At 40.8% G+C, this 23,116-nt stretch overlaps 2 protein-coding genes across 14 annotated transcripts in view; one reads left to right on the forward strand and one right to left on the reverse strand.

Annotated features, from left to right (window-relative positions):
• The window catches only part of DTNBP1 (dystrobrevin binding protein 1), a 74,354-nt gene extending 62,759 nt beyond the window's left edge, over window positions 1-11,595 (forward strand). For both annotated transcript variants that reach the window (XM_075142772.1, XM_075142773.1), the window contains 3 exons: window positions 3,179-3,334; window positions 5,246-5,389; window positions 8,883-11,595. In XM_075142772.1, coding sequence (XP_074998873.1) covers window positions 3,179-3,334; window positions 5,246-5,389; window positions 8,883-9,130 — 548 coding nt within the window. In that variant the 3' untranslated portion in view covers window positions 9,131-11,595. The remainder of the gene's footprint in view (window positions 1-3,178; window positions 3,335-5,245; window positions 5,390-8,882) is intronic.
• Window positions 10,488-23,116, reverse strand: part of JARID2 (jumonji and AT-rich interaction domain containing 2) — a 227,696-nt gene continuing 215,067 nt past the window's right edge. For 10 of the 12 annotated variants that reach the window (XM_075142767.1, XM_075142759.1, XM_075142766.1 and 7 more), the window contains 4 exons: window positions 18,473-18,603; window positions 16,238-16,421; window positions 14,571-14,678; window positions 10,488-12,411 (listed from right to left, as the gene is read on the reverse strand). In XM_075142767.1, the coding sequence (XP_074998868.1) occupies window positions 12,235-12,411; window positions 14,571-14,678; window positions 16,238-16,421; window positions 18,473-18,603 (600 nt within the window). In that variant the 3' untranslated portion in view covers window positions 10,488-12,234. Of the gene's footprint in view, window positions 12,412-14,570; window positions 14,679-16,237; window positions 16,422-18,472; window positions 18,604-23,116 lie in introns of those variants that run through there. The other 2 variants (XM_075142761.1, XR_012672497.1) reach the window with 2 other exon arrangements.

Raw genomic sequence — 23,116 nt, forward strand, 5'->3', positions numbered from 1 at the left:
AAACCCTCACCTGGCTAGAGGAGGCGAGGGCAGCGTAGCATCTCGGTAGGGCTGCGCGTACCCAGAGGCTGCTTCAGGCTGGGGTGACTGGTTCCAGGGTAGAATCGACTTCCATGCTTCAGCGCCTGCACAGTGAGTACAAGGCTAGGGAGAGCGCGTTGTGCAGCAGTGTTGGAGAAGATGCGGTTTTGTGGCAAGTGGAAGTTTTGTGGACAAGTGCTGCCTCTTTGCTCGGGCTTCGGAGGAGGGAGGCTGTAAGTTGTACTGTGGCTGCGAGGGAGGTGAGCTGTGGGTTGGCCCTGGGGCTGCTCCTGGGGATGGTGCAGAGGCTGTACGTCAGCACTGGGGTTTCCAGTTTTTAAGAAATATTTTGCCTCCTTTTGGTTCTGTTCTCTTGAAAGTCATAGCTGGTGTAGAATTGAAGTCGCCTTATATTTGGGTTGTCATGGCAAGTCCTGCATCTAATGGTGAATTAGCATTTTCTCTGTAGTCTGTTTTTTTCCTGTGCACAGCAGTGCGATTAAGAAATAGGTGCAGTTACTAATTCAAAGGTACAATTTTATGGTGAAAGGAAAAATGCAGTATTTTAAGTGTGTCAGGTCTCAGTGATGTCTGTAAGAATTTGTATATGGACATGAAGAGCATATGAGGTTATATGGATGATACTTTTGTCTTTCTTAGAACTCCTTTGGTGCTGGCTCTATTCAGTGTTTTATAAACATGTAAAACTACACTTGGATTATGGAAAACATAATTCTGAATAGCTTTGTAAAAGAAACAGTATGGTTGTTTCAGGTTTGACCATTAGCTTCATCTAGCCATCCTTAGTATTTCTGACAACAAACAGAAAGCCCACATGTAGCAGTTTGATTTTGCTTAGCCAAGCAACTTTTATTACACCTGGCAGAGCGTGAAATCATGCAGCAAGGTTCTTGATGTTAACTCTCTGTAACTGACTTTGGAGAACAAGCCTATGACAACTCCTCAGCTAGAGTATTTTGAGTTTCTTTAGAATATCTCAGCACAGCAGGCAGCTGTTGCCATTTCGCTTTGGCCAGTGTCAATTTCAATAGTTAACAGGACATTTTAGGCAAAATGAAAAAAAAAGAGGGTGCAGCACTAAGAAAAAAGTTGTATCAGTCTCGTATGTTGTTCGGATACTGTCTCTGTTCTGAGGTTAAAAATATCCCGAAGTACCAATATAGAGTGCAAAACTGTCAGAATATATTTTGAGAAAGACAGGAAATTTCTGTTGTCAGTGAGAGCTGATGGCTTTTATTATTACAACTGAATAATTTCTGCATCATGCACAATGTTGTTAATAATTGCTCATCATTCAGGACTGTAGTAAAGGAGTTGCTCCAAGGAACACAGAGTCATCGTACACCACAGTGTAATTGATAATAAAGATGTGTTGACTTAAAGGAAAATGCTTTCCTTATTATACGCTGACATTTTACTTCTGAAATCTGCTTTAAGAAAAAGATTTCAGCTTATTTACTGACGTTTGAATGGATATTTGGTATGTCAGTCCAGTTTTATGGCTCCTTTGGGCAACTATCACAGCTCAGTTGGTTCTGTATATGATCTGTGACCTTGATGCAAGCAACAGAGTGAATTACTGCTCTCTGATGTTTTTGCCTGGTTTAATAAAACATTTTCTGCATTTGGATAATAATCTCCATAATGGTAAATGCTTTTAATAAATTTCCTTATTGTAAAATATCATAAACATAACATTTTCCCTGGAAGACTGACATGATGCTTGTCCTAGAAAACCTTAAGCTCTTTCAGCATTTATCCGTATGGATGCCATATTCTAGCTGTGTCTGTCTGGTGTGTGAAAGCTTGGACATTTTTTACCCAGCAGTATTTGTTGGAGCTTCCCCTAGTTGGGTAGAACAGCCCAGACCAGCAGCTCTTCTCGCCGCCCCCGTCCTTTCCCTCAGCAGCTCAGCTAGCAAATTCTTTTTTTTTTATTGTAAGCAGAGAGCTCATGAGACCGGTTTAGAAAAATGAAGAGAGAACTCTGAGAGGAAGGGTTCCAATTTACATATTCCTCCTAAAAGGCATTTTTTTCTAAAGCATATCGTAATAGTGGTCTGGCTAGAGTTAGTACTTCAATAGCTACCACATCTTTTTGTTCTAGAAGATGTTATTCTTCACTAAACAGCATGATTCTTTTCTTTGTACATCCTCTGGCCAGTCAGCGACTCCTGTAGAGCAAAACAGGAGGGAAGGAGTTCTTCTAATGATACTCAGTCGAATACTTCTTTTGCTGAAGGAGGAAAGAGGAGGTTCTAGAGACCCAGCATAGATGTGTATAAGCAATTTCAGTTGTCACTGCATGTCTGTACAAGCTATACAAGCTGGCCCTTTCTCCTTGGTGTCATATTAGTAATTCATGGCAGTTGGCTCTGCTTTTTTTGGTGTCAGTATCATCATCATCTTTTGGCACGTTCTTTGCTGCTGTGTAGAGAGGAGACCCTGCATATTGACGTTAATGACTGTGTGGTGGTGTCATTGAAAACGGTACTGTTTACCTACCTCCTGTCGACTCAGGCTGCCTTCCCAGCTTCTGTGGATATGTACCTGCACTACGTGTAGGATATTCTTCAAAGGGTTTTTCCAGTCTATCTGGAGGCTGACAAAAGCAGAATCTCACATGCATCTGCACACACACACATATGTATGTATGTGTATTTATATGTATGTACATATAAACATACATACATATATATCTTTCCACTTGTATCGTGGTGGAAATGTGCTGCAACATTCAAATGAAAAGTACTACTTTTGTGTGTATTAGGTACATACGATCACAGAAGCATCATTATCTGATAGCTTTTTTTGGCAGAATTCTGAAATCCCGGTTAGTGATGGACAGTGCTTTCAGGTGTTGCCGTTTATGCAGTTCAAGAAATCTGCATCTTGCCTCAACATAAATAGTTATGACATCACTTTAATGTGAAGGTTATGCTGCCTAATATAGTATTCTTATTCTCTCCGTTTTAAAATACAGTTGCAAAGCGCAGAAGCCTTCTTTTATAACAGCCTGTGTTAACAGCCTGTAGTAACAGTCTGTCAGTATTGAACTGGTTCAGTAGCTTTTAAATTCTGAGAGTCAGGGGGATACACATGCAATATTTTATTTGTTTGTTTGTTTTACGCTCAGCTGAGCTAGATGCTGAACATGCACAGAAGGTTTTGGATATGGAGCACACCCAGCAGATGAAGCTAAAGGAACGTCAGAAGTTCTTTGAAGAAGCCTTCCAGCAGGACATGGAGCAATACCTTTCTACAGGATACTTGCAGATAGCAGAGAGGCGAGGCAAGTTTTAAAATACCTTCTGTGTAATCCACAAACTCGCAACTTGGAGAACATTGTCGAGAGGTCGGAGTCAGCAATGGTTTTAATGCTTACAGCTGACGCATTGCAGCGTCTAAATTGTTCCTTGGTGGAATTGAAACTTCAGATAAGCTCTTTAAACAAACTTTGGGTTCCAGGGGAACTAGACAACTTAGAAAATCCATCAGACTCTCTCCTTGTTGTCTGAGGAAATGCAAAGCACTGATGCACATCTGGAACGGCACTTTTCTCTGCAGCTGAAGAGTGCATCCATATCTATAAAGATATGGATGGAGGTGGCCGCTTCTGTCCTCTGGAGTTCCAAAGCCTGGGATTGTCACCTGGCAGCAGGTGCTTCAGAAAAATTTTAAAAGTGCAGATGAAAGCTCAGTGTTGTATTTCAAAATGGTTGCCAGGTGGTAGCTATTCCATGGTCTAGGTAACATACAGAGTATGTGATTAGGACATGGGAGATCAGATTAAGCTCTGTCCTTATTATGAGATGACTCAAGTCTGGCATCTCCCGACTGGTTAAAGCACAAGGATGCCATAGACTACAGACACTTCTGTGTGGGAAGTATCCATCTGTTGGGCCAAAACTTGGGGATTGTAGGACCAGAAGGAAAGCAAGCAGGAGATTACGTCACTCATGTGGCAGGAAAAAATGTAGTGACTCTGTCCCTGCTCCAAGACCAGTTCTGCTGTCGTTTGTAATGTCGGAGCAGGGAATACTATCCAAGATTTCCATTTCTCTGCATGAGTGCTATAAATGCACATCTGCAAGATACTCTAGATTGGTTGCTAGGACAGCTTCTGAGAAGTGGGATATGTAAGTTTTAAACTCCTTTGGTCTAGGAAGGAATTGAGTTTGGGTCTCCTACTTTCTATATATATATATAGACTACTTAGGCTAAAAGTGGACATTGTCACAGGCTAGTTAGTACTGGATACATGGCTCTGTTAGAAGGTTAGAGTACCTAACGTCCTGAACTTCAGCTTTGCAGTATAATGCAGAACCCGTGTATATCAAAGAAACTGAATTTATGAAAGATTTGATCCTGCAGCTGTAGTATATGTGGGAAAAAAAATCAACAGTCAAATGATAGGATTTCATCTCAGTTCACATATGAAGGCTTTTAATAGTGTAATTATTAAATTTAGATAAACCATTAAACTGTTCATTAGAATATTAGATGTTATACATGCAGCAACTGGACTTAAATCTGAGTACCCCTGAACTTACTTGTTCTATTTGTATGCTTTATTGCATAATTCCCTTGTGAATTGTCGGTATAATATTGACAATAGTAAGTAGTCTGCTTGAGTAATTAATCAAGCAGAAATCCCTATGCTGAGAGAAGATAGTGGGTATCAGCCTAGGTTTTACATACTACATTTATTAGACTGATTGATTGAATGAGGAAGAAGAATGGCTGCTCTCTGTTAACATTAATCCTTATTTCTGAATTTTCATGTCCCTTTGTGTATTGACATGTGATGTGTGTTTAAATGTGTTTGTTTTTCTCTAAAGAGACTTCTAGTTGAGAGCATAGGAAAGGAGTGTTGCAAAATGGAAAGTTTCAATCTTTGCCCCTGAGCCCCATCCTAGCATATTTCTGACAATGCTCTTGCTATAAATATTGTTGCTAAAAATGTTTTGGTTTACAAAAACAGTAATGGACCTTAGTTTCACAACAAAGATTACACAGACTACTCTTGGATTTGGGCTGAGATTGCGGCTGAGCAGCTCCTGTGGGTCTGCTCCTTCCATATCTCGTTTAATTATTACTAATGCATACAATTATAGCAGCTATTGAAGCTTTTATACCTATAAATAAAAATAACATCATGTAGCTGACTATCAGTTTGCTCATTGCACTATTTTTACTACAGAACCGATTGGAAGTATGTCTTCCATGGAGGTGAACGTGGACATGCTGGAACAGATGGACCTAATGGACATGTCTGACCAAGAGGCACTTGATGTCTTCTTAAACTCAGGAGGCGAAGACAACAATATGCTTTCTCCCATGCTGGGTATGATACTAGTAATGGCAGAGTGCGTAGAGACAAAGTGATAAATCACTGGAATTGCTCTAATTTCTAATGGATTGTGTTATCTCATAAAACATTATACTTTACGTAGCTTGAATATTTTTCATTAGTGGTTTTCAAAACATTAACATTTAGTTGCAGTACAAGAGAGCTTGCTGCAAAACTACTTGATATTTCTGGACTCTCTCTTTTTTCATCTAGTTGCTACAGCTTCGTATTGTATTTGTCACAGTATGGATGGGTGATGTGTTACATACTGCTTTTAAGGTGCATTTTTCTCTATATAAAGTTAATAGAGGACATTTTAACAAACATCAACAGAAAGTTTGCGGTAGTTAGGTTTTTATCTTTAAGACTGCTTTCTCAGAATTTGTCCAGAATTTTGGCATTTTGAAGTAAATCCGGACCAGTTGTGTAGTGCAAGCTCTTTAGTGAGAGATATTCAGAGACATGGTTCAACATAGCCGTTCGTATATGTAAAACATGACAATGTTCTGGAAGCTTCTAAATAGCGATTCTGACACCGCAGCTCTTTCATGTAGCCTTCTTACTGCTAGTAATGTTAGGTAAATTGGATTAAATTAATCTTAATCCAAAATTTTGTTTACGTGTTCTGATGAACAAAATCAGATTTACGTTTTGGCAAGTTGCAGCATGATGATGGATCTACTTAAAGCAGGTAATTAGTAATCCTGGATACTTTATCCACGAGGGAAGTGTGCTTTCTTCATTAAAAACTTATTTTAGTACTGAAATGCCTTTTCCTAAAAGAGCCAAAATAAGTTTTCCTGGGGGAGATGATGAAGCTCCTTTAAATGCACTTAGATTTCTTTTGAAAATACAGGTTGAAATATTTTTATGAAACTACGTACAGTGAAGAATCAGTGTACTTTAAATTCTATCCCATATTTTGGGATATGTAATGAAAAATGTTAATAATATCCTGGGGTAATTTTCTTCCTCCCTGTGTAAAGGTGATTATTACTTGCTGTGAACATGAAAAGCTTACGGTAAGTAGTCAAGCCACACTTGACTACTGAAGTTTTTTGTGTTTTATTGTAAAAACTAAATTCAGATGGCTGGTTTTGGATGGGCATCCAATTCATGCATTATTAAAGTTGATCATTGAGCATGCAGGTAGTTGCAGAATCCAGGACTGTTTTCCCCTTGCCGGGTCTTTGGCAGATGTCGGACCAAGAAGCTTCATATCTTAATAACAAACAGTGTTGTTGTGGATTATCTAAGGAAGCGTAGAAATTACTAGGTGTGGTTGATTTTTCCTAAATAGATGTAAAACTTATTAGCCTCTGAAAAAAGGATATAATTTATTTTGGGCTATAATGTAAGTATTACAGTGTGTACATAGAGATAGTGTATATATATTTATTATATATATGCACATACACTGTAATATAATGTACCAGTGCTGTAATGTTCTAGCACTGTAACCTTAATGCAGAGGTTGGACAGGCTTGCAGCAAGACTTACTCCCCTACAGTTACTACTACTACAGCGTAACAGTCTTCTGAATCGCACTGTTGTGGTTCCAGAGGATTCCTTTCCCTCTGAATTGGAAGGGATTTTTGTGCTTGCTTTAAGGGCCTTGCACCCTCGTATCAAGCCAAATATACAATAGTCTTTATTCTCAGAAAAATGAGATGGCTTAAAGATAACTCTTCACTTTGCTGTCAGTGGAGAACTGGGTTCGTCAGGGCAAGATTTGTTTCACAGTTTTACTGAACTCCACAGGTAAATTATTTTAGTAACCAGTAAAAATGACAATCGGCTCAAGACATTAAAATGTTTTCAGATTTGTCTTGCTATAAACATTGCCAACTCACTGGTTTTGCAACGTTTCGTGATAGTAAGTTGAACTGAAAAATTTACTCGCCTCTGCCACTCCAGAAAACTCCTCCTCTGTGTGTGTTGTGTAAATTAATCTAATGCATGCTGGTGTGCACAACATAAAGACAGGTGTCTTTTTTTAGAAAAACATCTTCCTAGTATCACTTGTGTTCAGTAGAGGTTCATGTACTACCCGCGGAAGCAACTCAGTAGACCTGCTAGACATCCTGGACTGACGCAGTCGGTCGGAGCGGCAGGGTGCTTTCAGTCCAGGCGGGTTGGTTGGCTGTCGGAGTTGTGAATGTTGTACCAGATGTTTATCAACTTGTGCTTAAGCTGGAGACCTGCTGAGGGCACGTTTCCCCCTGGAGTTCCTGGGTCCCAGAGAAGCTAAGACAATGTCATGTGCAGGGCTACTTGCTGTCCAAGTTTGGGTCCAGAACTTAAGATTGCAGCTAGTCAGGGCAAGAAGAGTGCCTGAGCAACAGTGTCGAGTACAACAAGCTTCTGTTGCCTCCAGATGCTGTTATGACTGTTTTCTTGTTAAAATTTAACTCAAGATACTTGGTAAGACGATGGGGACCAGTCTTAGGGCAATGTAGTGTGAACTGCTCAGCAGACAGCCTTGGCAGAGGTAGGGTGTAGTGATCAGCTCATTTCCATCTGACCCTCTTGAAACTTTTTTATATAAAATCCCACAGGATTTTTAAGAGTATTTTCTCACTAAGGTTACTCAGTGCTGAAGCTGGGAGCCCCTTGTTAGGTGTAGTAGGGAAGGAAAAAAGGGCTTTATTTGGCAGATCAGATACAGTGTTTAGACGTTTCCCTATTTTTCCTCCTTATTTACTGCCAGGAAGTGTCCAGAGAAGAGGGTCTAAGATAATTTTGAAATCTGAACTCTCAAATTGTAAGCAAACACCATTACACTGAATTTGCTTAGAAGTTGTCTTTTTGCATAGGATATGGAGGAAGCATGGTCTTAAGATCCCATTCCTGTGCACTTGAGCTATGGCATAGCTTTACCAGAGGAATTCTTTCATGCTGTGGGCTAGAATTTGTTTTGCTTCTGCATCTTGATTTTTAGTCAAAACTGGAGATTACTATTATTGCCTATCTCCCAGTTACTATTTTTTTAACTTCACCCAGGTTTATTTGTGTCATTCTGTTGGACAGAGTTTGTCTGGAGGATTTTCGTGTTGGTGACGATTCTCAGCACATGCCGAAGTCTGAATGGACTTTATCAGAGTCAGAGTTAGGAGGATTAAGTGGTCCCGGCTAACAGGCAAACTGGGCATGAGCTATGTCTCTTAGCAGAGTCAGGACTTAATACTCCTGCAATCTTACCCTGTTTGATCTCAAGCGTTAGCAATACTAGAACGAGCGAGGCGCACACACCATCAGAAACAGATTAAAACCAGCCTGTGGCTTGTATTTGAGATCAACTTGAGAAAAGCCAAAAGGCAGCTGTGTGTTTTGGGAGGGGCCTTTAACGGCGTTTTGCAAAAGCAGCAGAACAGCCTGAATGCCACTCATTAACCGATGTTGGGCTCAGTTAATGTACTGACTTCTCATTTCCCTTGCTGAGCCGCAGCTTGATTGTTGTTGTCGTCGTTCTTTTTCCAACTATAAGGGCCCGACTCCAACACCTACGTGAACGAGATAAGTCTTCAGGTTCCGAGCCAGTCTGAATTACGGCACAAACTGTCTTCGCTGTCGTCCACCTGTACCGACTCTGCCAGCCAAGATGCAAGTGAAGGAGAGTCTCCAGTTATTCAGTCTGATGAAGAGGAAGTTCAAGTGGACACTGCTCTTGCTGCTGTAACTGAAAGAAAGGGTGCTTCGGATGTTAGTGATGAAAGTGACTCTCAAACTATTTGAATCTTAAACCCATATCCTTTAAGAATGACTTCTGAATGAATGAACAAGTGAATGAAGAGCTTGCCTGTGTAACAATTTGCTAACCAAGCGTAACAGCCAGATCTTTTTACTTAGTAATACCGCCTTTTTACAAAATTGCCAGTCATGTGGAGGTTGGTTTTTAAAAAAAAGAAATGCCTAAAGCACACACACTTTAACAGTAGTCTTGGGGCTCAGGGGAGCAGTAAAACTGTTGTATATACTATGTATAAGAGAATTAAAGGGGAAAGATTCAAGTTACTTTGACCACTGATCTTTAAATGGCTGATTGGAAGTACTTCGAGTTGATGTATAGTGCTGAACCTAAATTGTTCCTTGCATGTTTTCAGCTGCTGCAACTGAAGATTTAAGATCCAAACCAAAACAAAGAGTTCTTTTCTACTCTTTACTACCTACCTACTGTCTGCCTACTGCCTTTGTCTACTAATGCAGCAGTGTCTACTCTCTCACACTTCTTATTCAGGACCAACTTAGTTACCATAGGTGTTAAGGAAAAAAAAAAGAAACTGAAAAGGAGGAGAGGTGCATATTGAAATGTTACACTCCTCGTGGAGCAGATATCTTAGCACTGTATAAACTTACTCCTCTTTCGAGATACAATAAAGTATTTCTATCCCAACCATGTCTTTTACTTGATTACCCAAATATTTTATCCATGACAGTGAACAGAGGAGACTGATTCAGAAAAAAGCGGTTATTTATACTGAGCACCAGTGTAGTTTAGTTTTCCATGGTAACATCGGTTTGACTACACTGATGCGAGCCAGCAGTTGAAGGGAAATAAACCTGAATGAATTATAAATTCAGTGCGTACATTTTACAAACCTTAGGATCTACAGATGTAATCAGCTCACTGCCATTTTTATCTGCAGTCATTTTTCTCTCTCAACTCGAGGTCTGAACATGTCTAACACCTGTTTCTTGTCAAGTCTCACACTCTATTTGCAGGGATCTGCTCTTCTTTGAGAAGGCTCCTGGCTCCTGCTCTTCATGCACGGAGGGAAGGAATGTAATCAGAAACAGCGTAAGTAGAAGGATGAGCTGTGATGTAGATCCCTTCCAAAGACCTGCCCTGACAAGCCAGTGGTTGGGAATGGGGCACCTCCTGCTGCTAGCCAGCTGGGAAGTGGCCGGTTTCCGTAAGGATTCACGCTATCTCCTGTTACCTGACGAAGTGTTTCCTGACCCCTCTTTGGGAAATGAAAGCTAGAAGCTGACTACCTACAATTAGATATTTACTATTTAACAAGGCATCTGTTGAAAGAAGTTTTTCTTGAAGGAGCTTACTTTACTCACTTCCCAGAAGACAGACAAAATGTCCAAAAAAGTTTTGTTTTTTTATTAAACCTCGTAGTACAAACCTGGAAAGTAAACAAAAAACTGGCAATAAACAACATGAAGTCTTTCCTTACAAGGAAAGAGAGCAGAGCAGCGCTAATAAATTAAATGTCAAACTGTAAGCCATAGTCAGAAGTTTACTGTCAAGAGGGAAAAGTACACAGCAAGGCCATAAAAACCAGACAACCACATTTGAAAACACTTGACTCTGTTTATGTTATTGTTAAATATTCCAAAACAGTTCAGTCTTCTGCAACAACAACCAACAAATTGTATTATAGGACTTTCCTGACAGTCACCACTGGCAAGCTCAGTGCAATATGGGTAGCTACGGTATTGTTGAATTCAATTACGAAACAAAACAGTTTGTGAAAACATTTTCCCTTTTTTATTCCACACATACTGTACACACAACCAGAAAAGGGCAACAGCTACTCCATTATTATTTTTTGTTGTTGTTCAGTGATGTAAGCAGCACTTATAAATGTTACAAGAAAAACCCTGTAAGCATCCAATCCAACCGATGAAGAAAGTGAAACGTAAGGCTTTTCTTCATCTTGTCTCTTCGCCATCCCTCCCCCCACCCCAAGAAAAGGCTCAAGTATTTAAAAAAATTTACAGGCATATGTACAAAAGGTGTGATTTTTTTTTTTTGTTACAACATGAAGAGAAAAAATAGACAAGATGAAAGCAAATGCATTTTCACATTCAAAAGAAATACGCAGACCTGCTAGTGGCTCTAAATGTGATCATATAATGAAACAAATTCAAAACAAAAATTAATGCTTGACTGTGTAAAGGTGTGAAAAACAGCAGTGGAATGGAAATGGAATGTTAGAAAGATTGCACGTCTATGACAAAAGAAGCACTTATGGCTTCAATCACTTTTTTTTCTTTTTTCTTTTTTTTTTTTTTTTAAAGGATGCTATTGAAGGGTTTTTGATAAAGTAGCCAACAGCACCAAAAAATAACAGAATGGATTTCCTAATGAAATCAGGCACAGTTTTCCCTCACATGACTCCTCAAGGCAGGCAGTCTTTTTTCCACCTTTTTTTTTTTTTTTTTTTTAAAATTTTTATTTTTCCCCCTCAAAACAGATGCATAGTGATGTGCTGGTAAAAGAGAACATACTCCAAATCTCCTCCTTTTGCCTACAGTTAGGAAACAAAGTCCATCTTCAGCTGCCATAACCTCCCAAAGAAAGTGTGTATTCTCCAATTTAAAAAATTACAAAACTCATCTTGCCGTGACAGAATAAAAGACAGCCAAAGTAAAGCAATTTCTTTCAAGTTTTTGTCTCCTATCCTTTTTCTCTCTAGAAAAATCTGCTCACATGACTGGAGAACAAATTATAAAACACATCAAACTTTAACCTATTCAAAAAATGGGTTAAAAGCCTTTTTTCACAGTTACCAAAAAGGCTTTTTATTTTTTCAGCCATAGGGACAATACAAATTAATATTTAATCAGCCCCTTGCCGGTTTTAAAACAGTGAACATACGGCAGTTTAAAAAAATCAGACTGCTGTATCTATCTATTCTAAGTACAAAAAAAAATTCAACAGTTTAATGCTAAAACAAAATTAGTTCTCTAAAACCAGAAGAAAATCTTCTTTAGAGCTAGTGCAAAGACAGCTTGTATTCTACAGCAAGTACTCCAAACTATGGTATAATAATTACAAAAAATATATATAAATTGACAAAATGAGAGTGTTGGCATCTTCAGGATTAACTTGAAGCACTTTTGGATGAACTGGAGGATGAAAGCCTAGATGATGGCACGTCAACTGTCGCTCTCTTACGAGGTCCTCTTTTTGGTGTAGGCTTGCTGATACAGTTCTCAATGCTGCCATTTTTACCAGATACTTTTCCACAGATTTGATTGACTAGACTGATTATTTGTTCCTGTTCAGGAGTGGGAAAAACAGAACACAAATTAGCATTTGCTCCTTCTCCAGTCACTTCTGATGGACAGAGATGTAGTGCTGCCTTTTTGACTGAAAGCACTTAACTGGGGGAGGGGGGGATGTATCTATATATTCACAAACTATGCAGAAGCTTGGCTCATATACCACTTATTCACAACCAGGAGTTTTGTAAAAAGTACTGTGTAGTAGTCCAAATACTGCCCTTGCTGAAGCTTCCCCCCTCCAAACTTAAAGACAGTAATCAGCAGAACTTGAAATGCCGGAGCTCTGGCCACTAAGCAAGAGTAAAGAAGCTGGGCTGCAAGGTTACTTCACTAGGCTCAGAAATGTTTTTCGGATACAATTTAAAACCTAGTGCTGAACAAAGTTATAAATGCCATAAATTTAAGTCCATGGTAACATTGCTTATAATTTACTAAATATTTCTTTAAAACTTAAGAAAAAGAGTCCACTTTTTCCTTATGACATTGTTGTCATCGGTTCCAGGACGCTACTTTCGTTTACTGCTTTTTAGACTCTCCGGGTGTCCAGGGGCTCTGAGCCCGCGCATAGAGAGAGCCGGCTTGCTGCCATGCAGAAAAAGGGCTACAGGTCCATGGCACTATGATGAGCAAGAGACAGGAATCCTTGAACTGCACATCAAAGTGGCTTGGCTACAACGCCACTCCTAATTCTGTTACGTTCAGGGATTTGATGAAGTTTTGGGGGGGTGGAGGGGGCGTTTTCTGAACTGGCTGTCCCAGCCTAATAAGAATGTTGAGAAGTTATTTTGTGCAAAGTTGAAACAGCCTCTTAATTAAGTCTACCTAACAGCTGAATAGATTTAACAAATGGCATTTGACATGCAGGTTATCTCTCTCCCCATTCACAGCCCTCAAAAAAAATTTCTGTAATAATAACCAGGCATGCAGTTAGTATCTTTCAGAAGTGTAGAAACTTTGTGACAGTTTTTACATTTGGAAAAAAATCATCATCCAGTATTGAAGGAGAAGTTTTTTTGCCTTTCCCAACGCAGCCTAAAATACCTACTTTGTAAGTTATAAAACCTAGCAAAAACAATTACTGTATGTGATTCTGCTGGAAAGGGTGGCTTTGAAAACCTCAATAGAATGAATTAACAGAGCTGTGAAAACACAGGATGTAAGGGACTGAATAATCTCAAGAACAAGAGGAATACATTAGAATTTCTGAATAACTTCCTGAAACTCTTCGGTGTTTATCACATTACAAAGGCAGTTTCACTGTTGTTTGGGCTTCTTAGGTTGTACTTGTTTCTATCTACGGTACCTGATACCAGAACAGAGGCTACAATTAAAAATGAACAAAGTCACAAGGGCATGATTTGCCCCAGGCTTACTTTGACCCTTTTCGGTTTTCCTCCCATACCTCTAGGCGCGTAAGTCAGAAACTGCTGAGAAGCCTGTTGCAAAAAGCTACTTGTACCAGCACTGATCTCTAAGAGCTGATTTTACAGTTTCTCCCACTGCTTCACTATCACAGCTCGGGCTAACATTAAAATGCTCCCCCGCTCTCTGTTCCCCACCCATCCCCTCACACACCCTGGCTGTCCACAAACGGAGCTAACGAGACAGGCAAAAAGGCATTACTTGACTGTACTGCCGTGTGGCATTAGCCCAGAACCCAGGCACAGTCCTGAATCACCAACTTGAGTTCTGTGATCCTTCGTCGTCACATTGAGCCATTCAGCCATTACTGGACCTCTCATCTACAAGTACTCTACAAGTTTGCCTTAAAGGCTGGAATGAGCCAGCGTGAACTTTCAGTTACCAACAGAGAGAAATTATCCTAAAGCACAGAAGTTATCATAAATTAACCAGTCAAAGCATAGCCTCGTGTTCTACAGCATCCCAAAGCATTAAATGGCTTCTCTGTTCTGTAACAGTATTAATGTGTTTATGCTTCAAGCAGTTTATGCTTCAGGTTTCATCTTTGTAATCATGTTTCCCTCTACTTCTTTTACTTAGCTCATAAGGAAGTGCCTTCTTCCCACAGCAAAAAAAAAACCCAGCAAGGCACAGTTTCCTGAGGTCTCGGTAGGACAAAGGCAGACCTAAGTCTAGTCCCAAGTTTTCAGTATCAAAGCTCACCAGCATCACAAAGCTATATCGTACAGACCTCATCATAACGGTACATCATTTTCAGTCCCCGACAAGACTTCTGTTTTTCCACATGCCGCAGGGCACACTCCAAGCAGAAGACAACATTTTCATTCTCCTGTACAACCTATAAAAATGCAGAGGCGGGGGGACAGAGAAGGGCAGTAAGCTCCAAATTGTAGCTGTGTTTGTTACACACACAATATTTCCCATTGCAATGTGTGACTGACTTTTACTAAACCTGTATTTTACTACAAGTTAGTGGAAGGAGGCATAAACAAGAAACATTACACATTGTGAAATGATTCAGAATGTGTAAGAAGAAGAAAGTACATATCCCTTTTTGAGTGCTAACGTTGGCAAATACATACAATTTAAAAAAAAAACCACCAATAGTAATGAAGGCCAAAACCAAATAATGATATATGCATAAAGCTTTATTGGTATCCAATATGTAGCCTAAAGATTTCCTGAAAGCAGCTGTTTCCCATTACTTTAAATGCTGTCTTGAATAAGGATAAAAATCAGAAGCTTAGCCACAGGATTCCTCAGCTACCGTCTCATTCTGCAGAGGTCACATTTGCTCAGCTGGCTATCTGCCAAGCCTACACACTCAGCTTGGAATTTGACAACCAAGTTGACTTTCTGTCCCTTGTTACTGTTAAGAATGACAAGGAAAAATCCTTCCCTCAATTACACTTACTCCAGAGCAAACGGACCAGAATTAAGAGGTTTTGGTTGGCTGGTTTTTTAAACAAACTCATTTTAAAGTTACTGCAAACTAGTCCTGCTTAAACATGTCTTAGCTGCTCAGTGGTCTACAGACAAGTATAAACTCAGCATATTCTGTCCTAGGGAGGGAAACAGCTACATCTCATCATTTAACAGCTACATTGTATTTCTGTCAAAAACCTAACATTTATAACCAAAAAACCCCTAAAGATGTCAGAAAAAAGGACTGAATATGGACTCACACGCACTGTGTTATGTTTATTTAAATACCTGATCTTGGAATTAAGTGGTACATAAGGTTGTGGGAAGGGCTTCTGGTATTTTTATAAAAATTGCTGTATTTCTAGGTCTTCTGCATACAGCTAAAAACCTGAAAGTGTCACCACAGAGGTTAGCACACCTTCAAAAGCCAGTAGGCAATTATTTCTAAAAAGAGAGAAAGTTTATGGGCATGACTTCTATTTTTGAACAGACAGGTTGGCAAACAGCATCTTAGCTTGATAGATAGGACACATCTACCCTGCAATTTGGCTCGCAGGGAAACTGCCGCAGCACGGGCTGTAGCTGCATGCCTGAGACTCGGGGCATATATTCGAGTTGCTAGCTCATCCCCAGAACTGTTCTGCCATGACTTACTACTACTGGCAACATGCAGGTATCTGTCTTACCCCTCCTAGTGCAATGCAGACATGCTTGTGGGCATCCGAGAGTGACTGGTTTATCCCTTCCTTACAGGGGGAGGGAAGCTACCTGACACTAACTGTTGTCTTCTGCGTTGTCACCGCTGCCCAAGGCGATAAATGTTTTGACATGAACCGAATCAACATCTCCGTGTGTTGCGTGGAGTGCGTGGGATGACTGTAGTCACGTGCTGTCTCTCAAATGCTTATAGTCCATTACAGTACGTTAGAACGGGGGGACAGTACCCCAGCAGTGGCAAAGGATTTTACTCACCATGGAAAGATAGCACAGGTGCTGACAAATCTGACATCTCCTCTCTGACGTTTCTAACTGCAACCACTTTCGAGGCTTTTTCTTTCCATCCATCCCCGTGCTGCTGCTGTCGTGGCTGCCATAGCGTGCTGAAGAATGGAGACCTGCCTCGTAAAGCTGCCGCCGCTGCCTCAGCTCCGTGTCCCTGTGAATGTTTTACGCAATTAGACATTGGCATCGCCTCATACCACCACAAAGCCATGTATAATCACCCTTTTACCATGATCATCACTGAAACCTTAGCTCCACACAGCAAAGCCCTGAGTGCTGTTGGAGGTTGGTGCCATTCCCTACGCATGGTGAGAGACAGCCAGCACCACAGAAACGCTGCCTATTTGCAAAAGCTATCTCCGGAATTTAACAGCGACCACTGTATCAAGCCAGTGGTTCTCAAACTGCTCCACAGAGAACTGGGGACTGCTGAGTACTTCCTGGAGGTCGATGGTTGCTCGGGGCCATGTGGAGAGCCGGGAGATGTGGCTAACATGACTGTCATTCCTGAAGTTGCCAAAAGCCACCTTGAGGAGGAGGAGCCGTTGCTGTCAGGAGTAACATAGCCACCTTCATCAGGAGGCAGAGATGAACCAAGGACCTGCTGCCGTGAGGTGCTTCAAGCAGGAAAGGGGGAGCAGGGCAAGTGATTGTGCCAAAAGACGAAGATCTTGCTGTACACCCAGGGGAAAAAGATGATGTCAATTAAGAGTAAAGACTAAGCCCTCTAGCTGCCCTTCACCTACGGCGTCCGCAAGGTGGACAGTACTTCCTATGCTGAACTATACAGCATTAGGAGAGCAGGTCAGGCTGGAGCTGAGTGGAAGACAGCAAGTGCGGAGTGAGCTGAGCAGATGGAAGGGGAGAATAAAAACGCTCACCACCAGGCACAGCTGAAGATGGGTGGAGAGCCAAGCTAAGCAAATGGACCGGGCAAACTGAGCAACCAAGGCAGATCAGGAGAGGAGGCAGCAAAAGACACAGAACAAACAAGCAAAACAAAACAAAGGAAAAAACATATGGCACAGTTTTCCACTTTGGCTGGTTTTTTCAGGTTTTGTTGTTTGGGATTTTGTTTTACATAAGCAGCCACAGGAAGGACCGATATCCTCCAGAGAATTCCAACCTAAGCGTAAGAACAAGTTTGAGAACCACTCTGATAGAGGTCGATGTGATGGTCTAACAGCAAGCACCAACATTTCTGTTTCACCTTTCGCACTTGCAGACTTTTCCTCTTCAAGGAAAAAAAAAATGCACTTGGAAGTGATTATTCCCACAGGGGAACCAGCTGCAGGTAAAGCAGTCAGCACACCTCTTTGTATTTCTTTCTGAACACTAAAACAACACATGGGCTGTTTTCCCCTTCAATATGTCACTGGAAATTTTCCAAATGAACATGCTAGTTAGTTAAATACAGTTTGTAGATTCCATTCATCAAAACTTTCTTGACATCTCGAGTACCAGTTGTCACAAACTTGAAAGATAGGTAGCAACTACATGGTAGGGAACAAAAGAGAAGATCATTACACAGGAAGCCAGGCAACATTATATTTTCTTTTTTTACCTATCTTAAGAGAACCCCTAAACATGTTTCCTTAATACTGGAGAGAAAATGGAGTGTGAAGTTTTTTTTCTTTAAAACGTTCCAAGTTCTAATGCAAGATGCATTAGCACCCATGCATAAGCTGCTCACTTACTCAGTGGTTTAAATCAAGACAACTTTCTGTATACAAAGTACCTTCTACAACTGCAGTATAACAATCTTGATGCTGAAGACAAGGGTTCCTGGTGCAAAACCCATTACAGGCATGGATTGCCAGTGGCTACTGATGCCAAGAGGTTGAAAAACTGAAGAAAGGTATTTAACCACTTGGCACCATGTAGGTCACCTAAGACATCAGGAAATCTTGACTCTCGGCACCAAGAATCAACGAAATAAAAACCCAAGGCAAACTAGTTTTAATTCTTTGATGGTGCCCAAAGTAGGGAATTCTTAGAGTAAGACATCCTAACCCCGGGCACTTTCACATCAAGTACAGCCAAGGAAACTGCTGCTTCCACATGTGGCTGTCTTCAAGTATGTTTGCTGGGCTTTTGCTTGGTTAAGTAGGTGAAAGACATGCGTCTGAAATGGTTACTTACGTCATCCACCTCTGGAGTCTGTCAATGAAAAAAAATAGGTACAACAGGCCCCCAATTCGTTACCTGAGCTCTCCAAGAAGTGATGATATCGTACTCAGAGTCGGTCCGTTCTCCTTTTTTGCTTCTGCTGTTGCAATCTGATAAAGCAACTTTTCCATTGAAAATGGTTTGGCTATACGTCGTCTCTTCATTTCCTGGGACAGAAATTGCCAAATTAGTTCTTAGGCAGATTTGAAAATAAAAAGTTATATGAAGAATGAATTCACTGTAGCAAAAGGTATCCTTTTAAAACAACCAAAAGTAAGAGCTTTCTATAGGCCAAATTAAACAAAGTATTTATGTTCCTAACTTACATGCAGCACCTAACTTCACACTGAAATAAATGCCGATTATAAATCAGTCCTTTCAGTGGAAAGCCAGGTGCCCAAGTGCTTTGCTAAATTGGGTCTTTCTGTTGAAAGGACTATGAAAGATTTTCTGCACGTGCTTTAGGTGAACCAATGCCACAGAAAAAAACTCGAAAGCCTAAACCAAACGCATGCTACCACAGTCACAAGCAACTGCTTTCTCGCAGAATACCCTACTGCCTGTCATATCTAACATTTCATTTTTGTTCAAAGTCACCAGTAGAGAGCAAAAAAGTATCTATCTGCAATGCATGATGGCATATATGCCAAGAAATCGATCTGTATGCTATCTTTTCTTAATATGCTTTACTATGAAATTTAATGCAGAGAAAAGATAGGCAAAGTCTATATATACAAAGAGAATGAAGCAAAATGCAAATACTCCAGCGTCACCACATTTCAGGTATACCCTTTTTTCAAAAAAGAAAATTAAACTTAATCAGTGGAAAAGACAAGGACAGGAGAGATGTCAAGAAAATGAGAAAAATAAAAAGAAGGATGCCCAGGCATAGATTAGCATACAGTTCACTGAAGTGAAGGAACCAACAAACACCTCAAAATTCTCTCCCGAAAAATTCCTTTTTCCGGTGGAGGCCAAGAGGAGTAACCCAATCACTTAAGCTCAGTAATACACCACTGGCATGCTCAGCTATCCAGTAAGGTCTAGCGTTCTGACCTGCTTGAAGCCCAGGACTGCTGTTATTTTGCATCTTTTGAAATGTCAGAAAGACAACAACTAGCAAAAGAGGCAGGTGTCAGGGAAAAGAGACAACAGGCAAAAGGGGAGGGTTTCAGCTCTGCTCACTTTTGCCTGTTACCAGTTCCTCTCTATGTAAGCTTTTAAAGCTATGTCTTTCATTCCCGTCAATATGAACCAACTGATTTTGGTAGCTTAAACCCTTTCGATAATCCTTATAATCAAATTCCTTGATTTACTGTGCAGTTGGGAAAAGTCTAGAGTTTTCCCAGTGTCTGAAGAGGTATGTTTTGTTTTATATAGAGTCAGAGAGTTTTCAAATGATGCTAACATTAGATCGTAATGTGAAGGTGCCATTTTGGTTAGGAGTTAAGCCCACCAAATACCTACTCGGCATAAACGAAGCCAAAGATTCGTCTTTAACCTTGATTTTTTTTCACCCTGTTTTGTAACCCTAATTATATGTTCTTGGTATTTCTTTTATCAGAATCAATATATCATAAAATTCATCATTTTTAATAGCACCGATTGCATGCATTGAAGTGATTGATAACTAATGTAAGTATCATAAAATGGATTAGTAACCTTTGCTGACCAAAAAGCGTTCAAAAGAGGGTCACAGGTAAGAATAGCGGTCTTCAGAAGGTTCTGCTGGAGACTGCCTGGGGCCAGAACAGCTGCACTTTTAGGAGCGGTATGAGAAGTTTTGTTTGCTTTGCATATTGTCCGAGGCTGCATAAGAACAGCCGCTCCAAGCCAGACCAAAAGCCCGCACAGGCAACACACGCAGCCAGGATAAAAGGCCACAGTGGGTGGCTAGAGAAAAAAGCGAGGTACGCTCCTGCTGGCTGGCAGCTCAGGGACCTCCTGAGCCCGAGACGGGTCTGTGCTACATTTAGCACAACTCACTGCATCGTGCATTTATCTGAATTTCTGAATCCATGTACGGTTTTTTCTTCCATGCAGTACAGAAATACACAGATAAGTATTTTGAAACAGAGTTTTGTTTGCTTTTGACCTACTGCCTAATAATTTCTTTTAATGACATGTTTTTCAATGTTATGAGAGACAGTGAACATTCATATTATAATTATCATCACCCTGCCACTTGTGATCCGATCTTACTATCGTATACGTCTCTCAGTCATTAATTTTCCAGGATGAGTAGTCCTCATATTTAATGCAGAAGCTAATTCATACCTTTAATCATCATTCTCTGCTGTGCTTTTTCTAGTTCCTCTATATTCCTTTTGCAATTAGGGACTCAGAATTGCACAAGTATTCAAGCCACGGCCATACCAAGAGCCTACACAGTGCCATAGCAATGTTTCTGCTTTGTTCTCTATTCTCTCCTTGCAATTCCTAACATTCAAGATCTCTTTTTAAACCTCTCCAGAGCACTTGGCTGGCAGCTCCATAGGAATCCAAAGACCTCTTTTCTCAGTAGCAAGAGCTCATTCAGAGCCCATCACTGTGTCTGTCAAATTAGGATTATTTCTTACTCCTGAGTCATTTAAAATTTATCAACCCATTTTCTCACTCAGATCACTCAGTATCATGAAATCTTTCTGTAACACCTCATAGCTTTCATTTTTGCTGTCATTACCATTAATATCCTCTGTATAAAGGATTAGTTTTGCTATTCACTTCCTAGTTTATTTATGGATACATTGAACTGTACTGGTCTTAGTACAAATTCCTGAGGAACGCAGAAAGAGACCTCCCTTCATGATAAAAACTGACCATTTGTTCTCATCCTCTGCTTCTCTTTAAATCAGCTATTTTTTTCATGTGTGAACTCTCCCCCCCTCAACCCATGGCAGGTTAATTTCTTTAAGAGCCTTTTCTGAGGAACCTCGCCAAAAGTCTTCCAGAAATGCTCACAGACTGTCAGCTGGATCTCTTTGGCCATACATCCTTCCAAGAGTTTCAAGGCCTGGGGGCCATGACCCTGCTGCAAAAGCCGTGTTGATTGCCCTGCTCTCATTCTTTTCTACATTTATTTTTTCTTTTGGCCTTTAGCAAGTTGTTCTTCGAAATCTTTTTTTGGTCTGCATTTGTGTGTATTTACATGCGTCTTGCTAGAGTGCTTGTTTTATTTGCATTTTCACCTTCTGGACACAAAAGGGATTTGTTGGTCTCGTTTCAAACAGACTCCTTTCTCCTGGTGTTTAGCCATGCCAAGTTCAGTGGGGGTTTGCCTTTTGAAATGTTTTTTTTGCTAGGCAATGTGCATGTGTTGTGAGCCTCTAGCGCAGCATCTTTAAACAATTTCTACGCTGCACGCAAACACTTAACCCTTCTTTCTGCATTCTCAATTTAACAAGCTTCCTTGGCATTAATGCGAAGCTGTCTTTTGAAATGAAACACCACAGTAGTGAGTATTTTGCGTTTTACTGCTCTTTCAAGGTTCTTAATCTCTGCTCACCATCACAGCGCAGCTATTTGATAGTGTTTTGAACTGGGCTCCACCAATGCTGAGAAGCGAGACAACAGTTTCTCCTCATGTGGATTTCCTGACTGGCTGCTCCCTGAAGCCATTTTGGTTCTGGCACCACACACCAACACAACCACTATCCTAGCCAGGGGGAGGAGACCAGCATTTCCCATTGTTGTCATATGTCCTGTCCTCGCAGCCTCTCTCATCTCCTTTAGCGTAACACAGGATACGGCTACACGCCATCCAGCCTGGCGAAGCAGGAGGAGTGGACGTGCAGAGCGATGGAGTTGATGCTGAGGACCCAGACATCCACAGGACGCGTGTGTGTAAAGCCGATGGCTTTACTTCAGAGCAGTCTAGCCTAGTGCTGTGGCCACACCACCACCAGTGTCTGGAGGACATCAGGTGCACTTCTGGAGCGCCTCTTCCTGTTTGGTTTCATCTGAAAGCAACCCAGTCTGCTCAGGCTAAGACAGCTCTGTGACAGGAACCAAGGAACAGTAACTGTGGCATTTTAAAGGCACATTCCTCACTCAAACTAGAACTCGGGGGGGATATTTATAAAGCCCCTGCCAGCATCTTGGCTGGACAGTCAGGAGCACAGTGCTAACACCGTGCTTTTCCTCTTTAGGACGGGAAGATCAGTGCACAGGGGCAGGGGTTTTGTCACTGGTGACAGAGTTAAACCTGGCTTATTTGACCAAAAGCTCTCTTCTGTGTGCAGCAGTGCTGCTCCAACTGGATGACTAACTCCATCTTTCCTATGTACTTCTTCCTCTTGTATTACGATACTGTCCGAGTCTCTTCTTTCCACCAAGTTTCTGGTAGGCCCTATACCACCAAAGCCCTCCTTTAAAACCAGACATTCCTTCGTATTTCCAAACCTCTAGACCAGAGAGCAGTCATTTAGTCCAATATTCTGTTTTGCTGTTTCCTAAATGAGTTTTACTGACTTTGCCCAATGCCTTATTCAAGGACAGGGAGTTACCCCTTGCCATTCCAAACACAAACTCTTCCACCACACCTGTAAACCTTCTCCTCATCCTTAGTTTAAAATTTCAAGAGCTCTTAGGGTGTTTTTTAAAAGCCAGCAACCTGGTTCCACGTATGGTTTAGGTGAAACCTGTCTGTCCCTTTACACAGGCTTTATACAAACTCCTTTA

This window comes from Calonectris borealis, chromosome 2 (assembly GCF_964195595.1).
Source record: "Calonectris borealis chromosome 2, bCalBor7.hap1.2, whole genome shotgun sequence".
Classification (NCBI taxonomy): domain Eukaryota; kingdom Metazoa; phylum Chordata; class Aves; order Procellariiformes; family Procellariidae; genus Calonectris; species Calonectris borealis.